The 14,830-nt window shown below is 44.9% G+C and overlaps 1 protein-coding gene across 1 annotated transcript in view; it reads left to right on the top strand.

Annotated features, from left to right (window-relative positions):
* The window catches only part of pard3ab (par-3 family cell polarity regulator alpha, b), a 271,360-nt gene that overhangs the window by 177,764 nt on the left and 78,766 nt on the right, over positions 1 to 14,830 (top strand). The window contains exons 11-14 of the mRNA XM_030075049.1: positions 2,454 to 2,593; positions 3,543 to 3,671; positions 5,962 to 5,997; positions 11,115 to 11,168. Of these exons, the coding sequence (XP_029930909.1) occupies positions 2,454 to 2,593; positions 3,543 to 3,671; positions 5,962 to 5,997; positions 11,115 to 11,168 (359 nt within the window). The remainder of the gene's footprint in view (positions 1 to 2,453; positions 2,594 to 3,542; positions 3,672 to 5,961; positions 5,998 to 11,114; positions 11,169 to 14,830) is intronic.

Genomic DNA, 14,830 nt, shown 5'->3' with positions numbered 1-14,830 from the left:
AGCCTGAGTCCCTCCATAGAAACAGTTTTTACCCATCCTTGTGCTGCATATTACCTATCACCTCAAGTTACTTGAAGCGTCATTTAATTCCATCCCGAGGATCTGTGAAAATTTTCCCCTCGTGCTTTGCATTCTGATAAATTAGCCTTTTAAAAATGAGAAGGGACCATTGTGTTGTCTTAGCCTGTGGAGTCCAACTGAATAAACAAGTAGTTGCTCCATTCTTGCGCCTCAAAGACGAGCACAGGAACAGTTTGTTGAGAAACACAGAAGCATGCGAAATGTGAACCATGATGTAACAGGCTTAAAAACATCCAGAGTTCGCCAGAATGATGTGAGCGGGGAACAGAGGGTGGCAAGTCCACCGAGCAAAGGAGAAAAGAATCCAGTTTAGACAGGCGGAAATTCGCAGCGATAGGCGATGCCAGGAATAAAACTTGGGGAGATCTCCACGGTGTAGCCTCTGACTGACAGCTGGCACAGCGGGACCATACCTTTGCCAACAGGATACCAGGTGTTTGTGCCAGGTCTCAGGGCCACAGAGCTTGTTGCTAAGCAGCCGCTGGTCCCAGTGTGCTGTCAAATGCCATGCCGAGGAGTGCAACAGGGCTGCGCCATATGCCCACTGAAGTTTCAGCCCAAATCTGTTTCCTCTCTTGGGGCTGGAATCAAGCCAAATAAAGAGAAAAAATTAAAAAACACAGCTGGTTGTTGCATATTCCAACCCGACTGCTTGCTATTCCTACACGCTCCTTTGAGATCCAAACAGTCTATCATATTTTTTTTGGCTGTTTTTATGTTCACTCTCACCTCTCCCATGCTTGGTCATGGTGCCGAGATGAACACTGGGTTTCTTCCAGGATATGCCTGGAAGATGGCATTCACAGTCAAAGATATTATCTGTTCTCATTCCACGTTTTATTTTCTGTTGTTGGGAGCAGTTGCTCGCAGGATTAACAGCAATGCTCAAGAGGCTATTTGGCTCGTCCATTTTGTTTTGAGTGCCGACTTAAGCCCACAGCCGCGAGCATAGATTAAACTCCTGCATTGTTTACACGCTCACATCAGACACTCGACTCCTCACAAATCCCACGGAGTATCAAAATCAATCAAAGATCCCCGTTCTGCACAGGAAATTGCTTAGGTATGTCTTAATCAAGCTAATGGGAGTTTTAAAGATCCTCCTCCCTATTTAAACCCGGGAACGCTACAGGCATTTACCGGTGACTATAATACCGCACCTCATCTGCCTGTGGGAAGTTGATTGGCTCATCAATGTAGGGGATTAAGAAGAGGATGTGAAACAGAATAGCTAAGTGTTCTGCTGTTCTCACGTCTGCTCAGCCAGACAGGCATTAAGGATTAGGCCAGCGCTCTGATACAATAATGATCTTGACTGTTGTTCTTATGTTGATACCTTTATTTCTTCTTCGTTTTACACACAATATAATTAGGACTTGTTTTTTTTGTGAGAGTTGAGGGTTCATCCGAAGAAATCCCCCTGGTATGGCTTCAGTGTCTTGATCAGGAGCACATCCACAGATGATTTCAATTATAAATCAAAACAGTTGTACTCATAACTTAATACAAATAAGAATGACTGTCATTATGATAAGATTTGATTAGATTAGATGACTTTATTAATCCCAAAGGGCAATTCAGTCAATAATAATCACTATATAAGTGATTATTATTACTTATATAGCACTTTTATAAAACAAAGTTAACTGAAAGCTTCCCAAGAAGGAAGTCGAAGTAAAAATTACACAGTATTCAGAAAATATTAAAAAAAGCATAGAGATATGTTGGTACGCTATAGTTCATATGAAAAACAATACAGCATGTCTTCCTTTGTTTACTGTAACTTAATGAGAAATGTTTGTTTATTTGTTTGCTGGTGTTGCCGAGGATATGATACACATGCTTATGTTGTTAAATGCTGTGATGTATCCTTAGGGGGGTGAAAGGAAGAAATGTATGCACATGTACACAAGGAAATCCACATCCGCCCACGCACATGTACAGTAGATGTGTGTGTGTGTGCAGACAATATGTAAAGGGTGGGTTTTGCGTAATACTAACAGCACAGCACTTATGGGAGTGGGTCTTAAAGCATAAATGTTCCCCAGAGGCTCAGAGTGTTTTTTTTTTTTTTTTTTTCTCCCTCTGGACTCTCTGTGATGAAATGCCCTCTTGATAACCCCAACCCTATACCTATTATCACTCACCTCACTTCCCTTTACCACCGGAGCCAGGTTTCTGCCACTGTTATTGCCATCAGTTTCATCACATCCTGCAAAATACTAGTAGACCAAACACGTTGAAGATGAGCGTGCGCGCAGCCGCTGCAGTCAGAGGGACCGGCTGCAGAGGGAGTCGATTATCTTAAAGTGCCTCCAGGTAAGAACCGTGTTCCATCATTAGGACTCCTCTTCTTGTCTCTCGTCCCGCAGGTCCTGAGGGCCTGGGCTTCAGCATAACATCACGTGACGTCCCCATCGCCAGCTCAGCACCCATCTACGTGAAGAACATCTTGCCTCGGGGAGCTGCTATCCAAGATGGCCGCCTCAAGGCTGGAGACCGGCTGCTAGAGGTAAGAATGTGGAAGGCTTTGTTTAAGACCGCAGGCGGATCTGATTTTTTTTTTTTTTTTTTTTTTTTTTGCACACTGTACACACACTTCTTTGGAAGTCATCTGGCTGGATGTTTTTGTTCACGCACTGTTAAGCCATCTGCATTAGCTGCTGTGGTACTGATGTCGGTGTGTGTACATGTGGGAACCGATGGCATGTTTTTTGAATGCAGAAGCAAAAAGAGAAAGCTGCAGAAAGGGAATGCACGTACATCACACTCTTTATTTATCGAGTTGTGATGCGGCAGACATTGGCGATGAAGGGCATTTGCACCCAGTGGCTTTTTTTTTTTAATTTTTGCCATTTCTGGTGCTGCTAATGTGATGCCACCGAGGTTTGTTCCAGCAAGAGTGCATCCCTGTTTGCAAAATATGACACAGTACCCTGGTATTTTTTGGGCTTTTTTGTCGCCAGTTCAAAGGACTTCTGGATTTCCCATTCATGTATTAAACTGTGGCAGTAATGGGACCTCCTTTCCCCTCATACCCCTGTGCAAATGTATTGGCAGCTGCAACGGAGGCTGACAGAAAAAAATCTGACATATTGCCCAACAGTAAGTGACACTTCTGCACAGTGAAAACTCTCCCAAAATGCAAATACTTTCCAGGATGAAAACATGCATATAAATATTTGATTAATGAATTTCAAGTAACAGTTTTAAATGGAAATGTAGCATTTTGGGATTAAAAATGAATGAAAACATTTTGAAACTATCATTTGCAGCAGGGATGGGATTGCTTTTGAAGTCGCATTATCCCGTAGCGAAATCCATTTGCATAAAGGATTACACTTTTGCAGCACATGGATACATGAAGCGCTGTTGCCCAGAACTTGGACGGGTGTGATCAAAGGGGTGTGTGTTTGAGCTGTGCTGAGCCGAACCTTGACGTTGTGTTTTCTGTTGTTTAGGTGAACGGGGTGGATCTGAACGGGCGCACCCAGGAAGAGGTGGTGTCGCTGCTCAGGGCCACGCCCATGGGCGGGGCGGTGGGGCTGCTGGTCCTGCGCCAGGAGGACGCCTTCCTCCCTCGAGAAGTGGTACGTTTACCTGCAGTGTCTCTCAACTCATCATCCTGTCAGCGTAATACATTGTACATTATGGCATATATGCAGCCCCTCGTGCATGAATAGGTATAGATTATGTGTAAAGTGTGCTCGTGTTCATGTCTCTGTGAGTTTTTGTGCATGCATACATGCCGGAGAGTGTGTTCATGAGTGTGTGTGTGTGTGTGCAGTCCCGTGCTGTCATGAGTGCCGTTAATCCCCACAGTGAGTGCCGTGTTGTCTTCCCATTTCCCAGCTAACACAATATGCCAGCCGAGCATGCAGATTGATTGTCCCGCTCCGTCGCTGCACTCTCTCTATTATCCTGCTTCGGCTAGCCTCGGAGGAAACCTGTAGAGCCCAATCTTTTCTCTTCATCTCTCTCTCTCTCTTCTTCTTCTCTCTCTCTCTTCCTTCGTCTTTCTTTCTCTGTCACTCTTCCTCCCACTCGTTTGGTTCTCATTCACCGATTCCCTTTTCTTCCTGTCGCTTTGTTAGGTAACCCTCTCTCTCTGTCTTTCTTCCCCCCCTCTCTCGCTCGCTCTCTCTCTCTCTTGCTCCAAGCTGACTAGCTAGATTGATGGATGTGGGGATGAACAGACGCAGGGCAGGTAGTAGGCAGAGAGTGAAACACACACTTGGCTTGAATATCAGTCAGCAGACAACACTCGCACAGTGCATTTTACACACACACACACACACACAGGCAGCCACACATGCGTCCGTGCGCTGTTTGTGGCTGCGAGTATTGTCATCCAGCCTGGGCGGATGCCACTCACAGCTTGTAATTTCAATAATTCATGCGAACAGTTGCTAATTCAATTGGTATGCATATTACAACTATTTACTTTCCTCAAGGTCATGTTTTTACTTGTAAGCGCCAGATGCTATGCTTAATTACCTTTGTGGAAAATCGGGCTTGATGTCGCGCACATCTGGAGTTACTTCAAAGTCATTTGATGAAGAAGAGGGAACAAGATGGTCGGCACGAGAAACAAGGCATCCGCCACGAGGCACGAGGGTGTTTTTTTGTGAGGGGAAAAGCGAACGGCGGAGGCTGCCAGCGAGCCTTAAATCACATGGGTGTTTACTTCAGAGCGACGGTCAATGATTCGCCGCTATCTCTCCAGTCCTGCTAGCTGGCTTTAACATAGGCCTTATCGAGCGCTACCGTGAGTTATAGCGCCACACAAGTCTTAAATCCCCCCCTCCGTTGTCATAAAAATGGTCTTTCCTAGCACCCTCAGCAGTCACCGGGGCCATTAGAGGAACAAGCAGCCATTCGCTGGCACGAGTAGTCAGTCAAACAGCTGATTGGTGACAATTATCACAGTCAGTATTGCAGATGAGGCTATTGGTCGGCTGTCGCTATAGGCGAAGTTAGATGAGAGGAATTGCCACGCCGGTCGATACTCATCTTTAGATTAGAGCGGGGCTTTCATTCAGGCTGACTCTGCTTAGTTGGTAGTTAGAAGGGAGGATTTATTTGATCCGTCATTATCAGCTGTAGAGGGTGGAAGGGGCGGTGTGAAAGGGTCGAGATGGGACTCGTGGGAGATGAGGTCCAATGCGCTCTGGGTGGAAATGAGCAGCTTCGGCCTTTATCAAAGGCTGCAGGCCGGGCTAAGGAAGTGCTGATGAGTATTAGAGATGGGAATGACAGCACAGCATGTCATTTAGAAACCTAAACAACCCGATACAACCCTAAAAAAAGAGGTGGTGGTAAAACTAAACTTAAACCACACAGAGCTTTATGTCTCTTTGGCTGGTTGATGCACATTTTAAAAATGGCACTTACACCTCTTGTATTTATTGAACTCAATGTAGCGTAATGAAAACATCAAGTCAACATCTGTCGCCTCAGTTGTACAGGTGTTGTGTGTTTTGGCGTTTTAATGTAAGAGATCTTCATTTGATTAATTTATGACATTTTAATAGCTTGGCCCGTCAATTATAAAGCCTACAATTATGACTGATCCTATGCATAACTGGTATTCTTCACTTTATAGCAGCGCTTGTTGTGTAAATTGTTGTAAACAGTTATGACATTTTTGTTGACCCACAGTTGATATTTCTGGCTGAGTTCCTACTAACCAATTCACTTTATTTGTCCGCTGAGAGTGATCATTTTCACAAATTGCATGCCCATTAATTCATCATCGTGCCTCCATTGATCCATAATTTAGCAACCTCTTATGTGCTCAGATTGTCACTGTTGCTGTCAATAAGTATTTGTCTTTATGCTTGATTACTTCTGGTTCTTGTGTTCCCCTGCCTCCTCTAGAGTGCTGAGCCCCAGATGCAAAGTCCCAGAGATTTGGTAAGACTCCCACCCTGTGGATCGTGCTCCTTCACCCAGACCCCCCCAGCACAAACCCTCGGCCCCCAACCCAGCTCGACCTTAAAGGAATGCTTCACCCAAACACCTAAGTCTTGAATGTCCAATGACACGTCCAAAAAGCTGTTATGTAACATGCCGTGCAGAAAACAAAGGCTCCAAAAAGCCAGTTCTGTTAGAGTGGAAGTTGATAAATGGCTTCCGAGGAAATGAAAAAGTAATTTTCAAATTCTCAATCTCTTGGTGCGGCACAATCCAAATCTTGACTCTCCATTTGGATGTTCAGTACCTCCTCATGGTTAAAAAAAAAAAAAGCTAAATAAAGTGCATGATTGGCCTGCGCATTCACCAAATTTAAGTCACCAATCGACTCCATTCTAACAGAGTCGGACATTCAAGACGAATCGGGGTCAATACATGATTTGTGAATATCGTTTTGGGGGGGAAATACTCCATGACAAACTCTTGCTCCTGTTGCATGCGTGGAGCTGGCCCGCTAACCTTTTTACCACCTTGCATGTATGTTACTGATCTCAACTGGGGGCAAACACAGCCGGGACATAACAGTGAGTTCTGCATGCACTCGGGGTCCCACTCGCTGACTGTCCAGTTAATTACAACAGGATGACCAGTCTGACATTCACTTTACTCTAAATCCAGAGTCGCATCAATGTCAACGTAACTCTCCAGGCTGCATTTTAAAATAAAGGTCCATCACTTCGCTCAGGGCTGTCAGCTTAGCAAACACACGGGAGTTTGCTTCATTCGGTGGCCGTGGATAAAGTTGTCAGTCTGGCTTTTTTTTGTTGTTGCAGGCGCTCTGTGATGTGTGGCACGAATCGCTGATGCCCCGCTTGGTGTGCCTACACTTTATTAGAAAAATACGCTGAAGGCTGAAAGGAAGTGGCTGCACCTTCCGCATCGTCAAAGGTGCGGGAAACGTTGACAGCCGCGACATCTATAATATGGGCACTTGAAATATACGGCCTAATATATCATAGCCATAAATACCCGACGCTCAAACGGGCTCCAAATGCAAATAAACATCACGAGTCTGAGGACTGTGGGCCCACTGTGGCAGCAGAAGTACTTCCAGAATGACAGTCTACTTTCCAAATCATCTTTTGAATAATTGCCCATCAGCAAGAGCCGCCGAATCTCCGCACAGCGCCGCGTCAACGTGCTTAACAACATAGCCGTCACATGCCCAAAAGGTTCTCCACCACAGCAGCTGTTAAAAGCTCATCCATCTTTACAGCAGATATTAAAAGGCCGTTCCCGTTTCCACAACTCTCCATTTGCGTACATAACTTGCCTGGTAATGTAGCGATCGCAGGCTGTATTTAACCACGAGGCCTTTCTTTTCTTTTGTCTTAACTTCAAATCACATCTGGCCAACGGCAGGCGGCTGGTTTCGTTATGCGTGGTGCGTTGGAAGTGTAATTGGCCAGTTAATTTGATTGGTGGTCGTACCTGCCAGATGTGCAGATTGTCCTCATCATTAGGGGAAGGCGATTGGATGACGCTGATTATTATGGCTACAGCTGGTGCTTCTCGTATGTGCACACACATAATCACACACCTGCACAAAATTATCACGCCATCAGCAATATCTCCAGGTACAGAGGAACGCATGAGGGCTATCTCCCAAACAACCTCTAGTGCTTGTACTGCCGTATTTTCCGTAACAGTGTGATAAATGTCAGGTTAACAGCGAAGAGCAGTTTGTTTAGATAATTTTTTTTTGGCGTTTCTGCATTATTGGACAGTGCGAGTAGAGATAGACAGGAGAGACAGCGGAGAGAGAGAGAGAGAGAGAGGGAAGGGAAGGGCTGCAGCAAAGAGCCCAGAATCCAACCTGGGCCACGATGATAACAACATGTGGTACGCACTCTATCAGATGAGTTACTGCAGTGCCCTGTTATTGTTTGTTTATTGGATCCCCATTAGCTTTCACAAAATGTGGTTGCTAGTCTTCCTGGAGTCCATGGAAACAAGCACACACAATGATAAAGCCTAAAAATACTAGATAATCATACGTAAATACCAAAAAAATAAATAGAAATAGATTAGGACAAGCGTCTGCAGACAGAAAGACGGTGAAATGCAACAATTAAAAACAAGCCAGCAGTGACCTTGATGTCCCACACAAGTTTTCCAAGATAGTGTCCTTTTAGTCAGACGTCTTTGCATGCGCCTATGACTCTCTGGTGCAAGTTGCCCTGTTTCCTTTTTGTATGCGTGATGTTTGGTGTCTAAGATGTTGCTGCTTGAAGGTTGGGGAGTTTTTGGCCTGTTGGTGATGCTGTGGTGGGACAGTCGGTCTCATTTTATGGAGGGGCCAATTCCAATCCCCCACCCTTGGCCCTAGCTCTTCGCCTTGCCCCTCTCCCGTGTCGGACAGGGTGTCCCGAGGTCGTGGTCATCTAGCCCTCCAAACAGTGGGCCATGAGTGCTAGAAAGGAGTTCCATGAATGTAGTATATGTTCACAATTTCCCATGCAAAAAAGATAAAATTTGTCGGGATATCTTAGTTTAATGTCGATGCAGTTAAATAACTTGATGACAAGCATTTCACAAAGTTCGTTCTTCACAATGTCAATAAAACATCCATTAAATGGTGATTTGTGCGTGACGGTCCAGCATTTCCAGCATGTCCTGAGAATAAGATTTGAAAATTTAAATCCAGCAGTCAGTTTTGGGCACCGTTCAGCCTTCCTGGTTAGATATGCATGATTCCTGCTGGTGTGCTCCAGTGACACATAACTGTTTGTAATGTTTGAAAGTCTGACTTCATTACCCCAAAATCTCAAGCGATGATATTTCATTAATCTGCATACTCCAAGGTACTTGGACTAAAAATCTTTTCACTGCAGGTTAGTCATCATTGCTGAGTACAGTTTTCTTTAGGAGAGAGAGAGAGAGAGCTGGCTCGCTTCTATTTAGGACACAGTTTTTAATTTTGAGCCGAAGTTTTCATTTGTCACTTCCCGACAATAAATTCCTTTGCCGACCATATCTGACAGCAGCATTTAATTCGGACAGATTGTGCTAATCTGCATCGTGACAATTATCGTGGATGTTTTTTCGCTTCTCCAAGTTGCATTTTTACATAAGCATATTATTTAGTGCAGCTTTAAGGAACGAGGGAGGAATAAGGTGCGGTTCTTCCATTGCGTTGTGTTGTTTTGAATATATAATCAGAATCAGAAATACTGTATCGATCCCCAAGGGGAGATTGGATAATAACTGATTCTAAAAGTCAGTGTAACCACAGTGATAAGAGGTAGATGGATTTAGGAAATGCACCTTGGTCATACTGTCTCCTCGCTCTTTTTTCTCTCTAATTCTCTTTCTTCCCCTCCCCAGCTCTATAAACCTCCAAATGATTTTCTCTTTCCCTCTCCCTTTCCCGGCATGTCAACAGCCATAATGGGTTCAATACATTTTAGATGCTATCTGTGCGGCATCATTTTAAACATCTCACCACCGACAACAACAACAACACAGGCAGCGCGGCGGTGTGCAGCCTCAGATGCACGCTGTATAGAAGGGTGGCTTTTAGCGGACGAGATCCATTTTCAAGTGATAGACACCTTTCCAATAGACGGAGAGGTGGGAGGAGGGGAGGCTGAGACGCACAGAAAGGTTTGGAGTCAGAATCATTTTATTTGACAAAAGCAATAGGAAACAGGGAGGAAGAGAAGTCTATTAGGAGGTGAGGGATGGATGGATGGATGGATGAATGGATTCAAACTTGGATGAGTACGTCCTGTACTCAGTGAGCCTTAATGGAGCTGCAATGCAAGCCCTGCTCTTATGATAGATAGCTGAGGATTTTCTGACTATGATGGATTTGCTCCTTCTAATTTACAGCACTTTGTACAACTAAGAAAAGTGCAATTAAAAAAAGGAAACTCAAGTGGAAGAGGGAAAAAAAACTCCTCGCTTTTTGAAACAGGTTCTCTGGCACACGAGCTGTGTTTTTTTGCGGCTGGCATGGCATGACTCGGCCTGTGAGAGCTCTGTTGAGGGTTATACGGCAGACAAAATGCGAGAGCTGAAGTGTAAAAATCACTCACTTCTTCAATTAAATCCAGGGACACAAAAATCTCCCGTGTTTTTACATCAGGACACCGGGTATTAGTGTGACTTTGGCATGGTGAAGCTCGCTCTGAGGTGTGTTGGTGGCTGTTTTCCTTAGGAGACTTCTACAAAAGTGACCCAAAATGAGGCCTGAGGTACAAACCTGGCATTGCCAAAAAAAAAAGCCTTCTAAAGGACTGAGTTATCTGAGTTCTTTTATTGTATGAAGAGAAATAAAATCTCAAGGAATCTGATCGTGTCACATCACACATAAACCACTATCACATCTGGTTTCAAATGTGATTCATCCGTGGATCTGCGACTCGGTCTGATTGATATTTTCATTCAAATTAGAGTGCTCAGAGCGCGTACCGCCGTGTGTGATGCCTGTTTGACGTCACATGCAGCAACTCAAGTGGCAAGCAACATGAATAAACAGCAATCCACATCACCGTAAACAGAGTTTAGTGAAAATTGTCTAAAGCAGCGTGAGTAAGCTGCGCCGCGATGCACAAGAAGCCGAAATCCAAACGTGTGAAACCCCCAACCGGCACTCGGAGGACAGGAAGAGCACGTCACTGTTTTGCATGAGGACGTGTGTGTCGCTCCTTTGACAACCAGCCTTGTATGATAATGCCAGCAACACACACACACACTGCTGCTGCTGGTGCACTGCAGTGTGGACAGTGAGCCTGAAATATTCCTCCTCACACTGTTCAGCTTGTTAAATTATGATTTAGGAGTGATTTTTGACACATCATGCTTACTGATCGACATCTTAACAAACATCATATTTAACGTAAGACCCGCGGCTGATACTAAAATACATGTTCAACTGCATTTGCTCTGCCTGCAGCCCGTCAGCCATGCTGCACTGACAACCCTCAACCCCTCCATGTTACAAATATCATAAAGCTCACCTGTCACATTACCTGCACTGAGTTGTTGACATGGGTGATCTGCATCGAGACGCACTTCCTGTCTAACCTGTTGACTCTGACTGCTCCCTTCAGCATCCAATCAAAAGGCAGCCTGCGACAGCCAGGAAGCTCCACTGGCTGATTGAGGTAATCGCCGCATGACATCACCGGCTTGGGTCGTCACATAGGGTGAAGCCATCGGAGGCGAATGGGAGTGTTTGGGTGGCTGCACAGAGAGACGGAGCCAGTTAGGCGATTCATTGCTTCTCCAATGGCCGGTCGAAGCAAACACTTTGCTGGGGTTCTCTCTCTCTCTCTCTCTCTCTTGTTCTCGCTCTTTTTCTCGCTTTTTCTCCACCAGCCAGTCCTCACCTGCGGGTTTTGTCTCTCACATTGTCCCTCTGTCTTTCTCTCTCTTTCTTTTGCTGCCTCTCTCTTCATCTCTCTGGTCTACTCCCATCCTTCTCCCCCGTCTCCTCCACGCACGCCCACACACACTTAACACACACTTTAAGACGCAAATCCACTTCCCCGCACCTGCCTCCTACAATGGAGCCCTGATCAAAGGCATCCGTCTTTACATGCCTGCCCTGATAGTGCCATAATGGGCCCATAACGTGAACATTCAGCTCCATTGTTTACGCCATTAGTCACACGGGCTTATGGAAAATTACTGCAGCGCTATATTGAAAAGCCATCAGCGGCAGCAGTATCGCTGTAGCAACACTCTGCCAAGATACTATCTATCACACGCGCACGCTTCCTCTCCCCTCTCCACACAAAGCTGTTATGAAATGGCAATCTGTTGTTCGCTCGCCGTCGCATAATGATGCAGCTTCGCGAGCTAGCATGACACAGCGTTTGGCATAGCAGAACACGTATTACCTATGCATGCCAGAACATAAATATTCTGCTAAGGCTGTTTTTAATAATTGCATCGTGTCGCATTAAATGGTCAGTGACTTATCACAGCTAATATATTAGCACGGTGCATACGGGTATCAGCATAACATAACATAACATAATGGATAACACAGAGCTATTATATTAGCAAAACATGGTCAGTGCAAGATGCATCATATTTATTATGTTAGCGTATTATAGTTAGTTGATGTCTGATGGTTATTATGAGAGCAAAACATGGCCAGATGATGCGTCCTAGGTGTTGCATCAGCACAACACATCACCATCAGTGCCAGACTTACCGGAGTAGCTCTTGTAGTAACACAAGTGTGTGTGTGGGGTTAAGTGTGTGACACATGACACACCACAAACTTCAGCGTTGGTGTGTGGCCGGCACTGCAGGATGACTTATGACGGAGCTGCGTCAGAGGTCACCTGGTAAACAAAGTGCAGCAAACACGACACACAATATAGATCAATATTAAGAGGTTTTCTTGCATGTTTTTTGCTTGTGTGCTCTGAGTCTCTCTGAGCTTGGTGGCGCAGGGCGTACCGTACTGTAAAGGCTTGCTATTTTGCTGCTAGAGCTTGTTATTTCATGTCCTGCACTTTGGTTTGATTCCCTGTGTTCGTGTTAATCGTTCTCTTGTGCAGCTGATTACTAACAAGGTAGGACTTCAGGTTTGGTCATTCTTTTGTAAAGCCCTTTAAGGCATGCTTGTTATGAAGGGCTACATGAATTAACCTGAAGCTGATTACACGACCATCAAAACATTATACCTGTTGTGTAATTGCATCACGTAATTAGCATATAATTTATAGCAGCGTCTTGTGCATAACAAGCAGCTATACAGAAGACCAGTTCAGATGTTAGAGGAATATTGTGGGCGACTTACCCAGGAATAGTGACTGCAGAGCGGCATGATACTCATCCTGATACTGTACTACCCCGACTGAACGTTACAGGAACTGGTTTCATTGATCCAGTCAAAAACCGCTGGGAAAGTTTGAAGGCAAAACGGTAAAATAATTTTCATTTTTACAGGCTTATGGACGACCTGATGGGAGCGTTGACTTATGACTTACCGTATTTCACCAATTAATCGCCGGGCCGCAAATAGTCGCTTGGTTCTTATAAACGCCTGGGGTCTGCACCCATTTTGCGTATTAAACGCCCACCCGAATAACCACCACTGCGATTATTTGCATTATATTGAGGTAACCCAAAATAAGGCGATTCACCTTATTTTTGCAGAAGTAAACAGTTAGCCGCACAATAATCAAAATAAGAGAGCTAGCTAACGTTAGAAAAAAGGGTGTACCGTACTGTGCCATATTGTTAGTACTTTTGTACTAAAAAATATGTTGGACAGTAACTGTGATCACAATAATGTCCTGGTGCAGGTCTGTGTAAAACTAAATAAAGGCCTGCAGTGAAGCCGCCTGGTTCTTTTAAACGCCCGGGGTCCAAGTTGATTTTGCGTATTAAACGCCTGGGCGATTAACTGGTGAAATACGGTAGCTTACGTTATATTTATATTTCCGGCAGATTGAATGCTTCCGAGCAGGCAGAACCACTTTGTGCATGTCAAAAAAGTTATATTCTGATTAAATGCTTTGGGCCATGTAAATGCACATCCTATCAGATCACTTTATTTGGCGTCCATGTAAACAGTTAAGCTGGAGTTTCCAGTCAGAATGATTTCAGGCGGGCCGGGGAAATACTGTCCATGTCACCGCAGCTACTGATGAGTTCTTTGTCTGTCTTTTGGCTACTTTATGGTAATCAGTGAAATCAGCTGCTGTAGCGTTTAGATGGAAACTGTCGTCTCTCCGCCGTTTGCCATCAGACCGGCAGCACCATTCACTCTGACTGCTGCAGGCACGGGAGGGTTTTTGTTGAATTTGGCCCACAGAATAAGATCGAAACATGACTCGGGCTGCATAAACGCACAGGATTTTGAGGGAGACATTATTGGAGTTGCGTAACGGCGTAGCATTATCAGCGTGATGGGCCAGCCTCAGTGATGAATGGTCACACCTCTGTGCCAGCAGGCTGGCTGCTATTTCTGTCTTCCTGTACCGGCCTGCTGTTGACACATACGAGTCAATCAGAGAGGGCTGTTCTACCACCGAGCAGGCTCTCCGGCTTAATTAAAGTGATGTTTCAAGCTGCCACCTGTTCCAGACACACACACACACACACACACACACACACACACTGACAGTAAAGACACACACACACACACAGTGTACATACACAAGCACTTATGCCAAGTTCATTTGACTTTGAAAGTCGTCAGACCGCTGTTGTGTTCACGCCACAAAACTTTCTGTCTTGTACTCAGGAATCTTGACGTTGTTGTGGTGTGTTCGCTGCGTGACTGATCAGCGATGGGGGGGGGTCACACATTACAAGATCGTTCACCAGGAGGAATCCCTGACGAGTGTGTGTGGTTTCCAAGCTACATCTGATCACCACAACACACACGACAAGTAGGGATGGGATTCGAGAACCGGTTCTTAACAAGAGCCGGTGTTCTTTCGATTTCTGCTACTTGTCGAGAAATGCTGCATTGCGTTTCTGCGCATGCACAAAGCCGATGCATAGAGTAGCGGTAGCATTATTTGATAGGCTGTTACTGTACTATCGAAATATGCTACCCTTGAAATATTGATTATAAACAGTGCTCGTGAGGGTGATCAGTAGTCTTCTATGAATGCATAAAGTAGCACTAGCCAGTGGTGTAGTCTACGTGATACGCAGGTATACTGTATATACCCACTAGAAAAGATCCTGCATTTCCGTATAACCACTTAAAAATGCGCAAAGATACGTATCAGTATGTTTTTTTGACATAACGTTCACTTTCCCGTTCATAAAGTCGCCTTCTCTGTGTTACGAA

The sequence above is a fragment of the Myripristis murdjan genome, chromosome 17, assembly GCF_902150065.1.
Source record: "Myripristis murdjan chromosome 17, fMyrMur1.1, whole genome shotgun sequence".
In the NCBI taxonomy this organism is placed as follows: domain Eukaryota; kingdom Metazoa; phylum Chordata; class Actinopteri; order Holocentriformes; family Holocentridae; genus Myripristis; species Myripristis murdjan.
The sequence above is the reverse complement of the archived record's forward strand: the minus strand, read 5'-3'. Positions and strand labels throughout refer to the sequence as shown.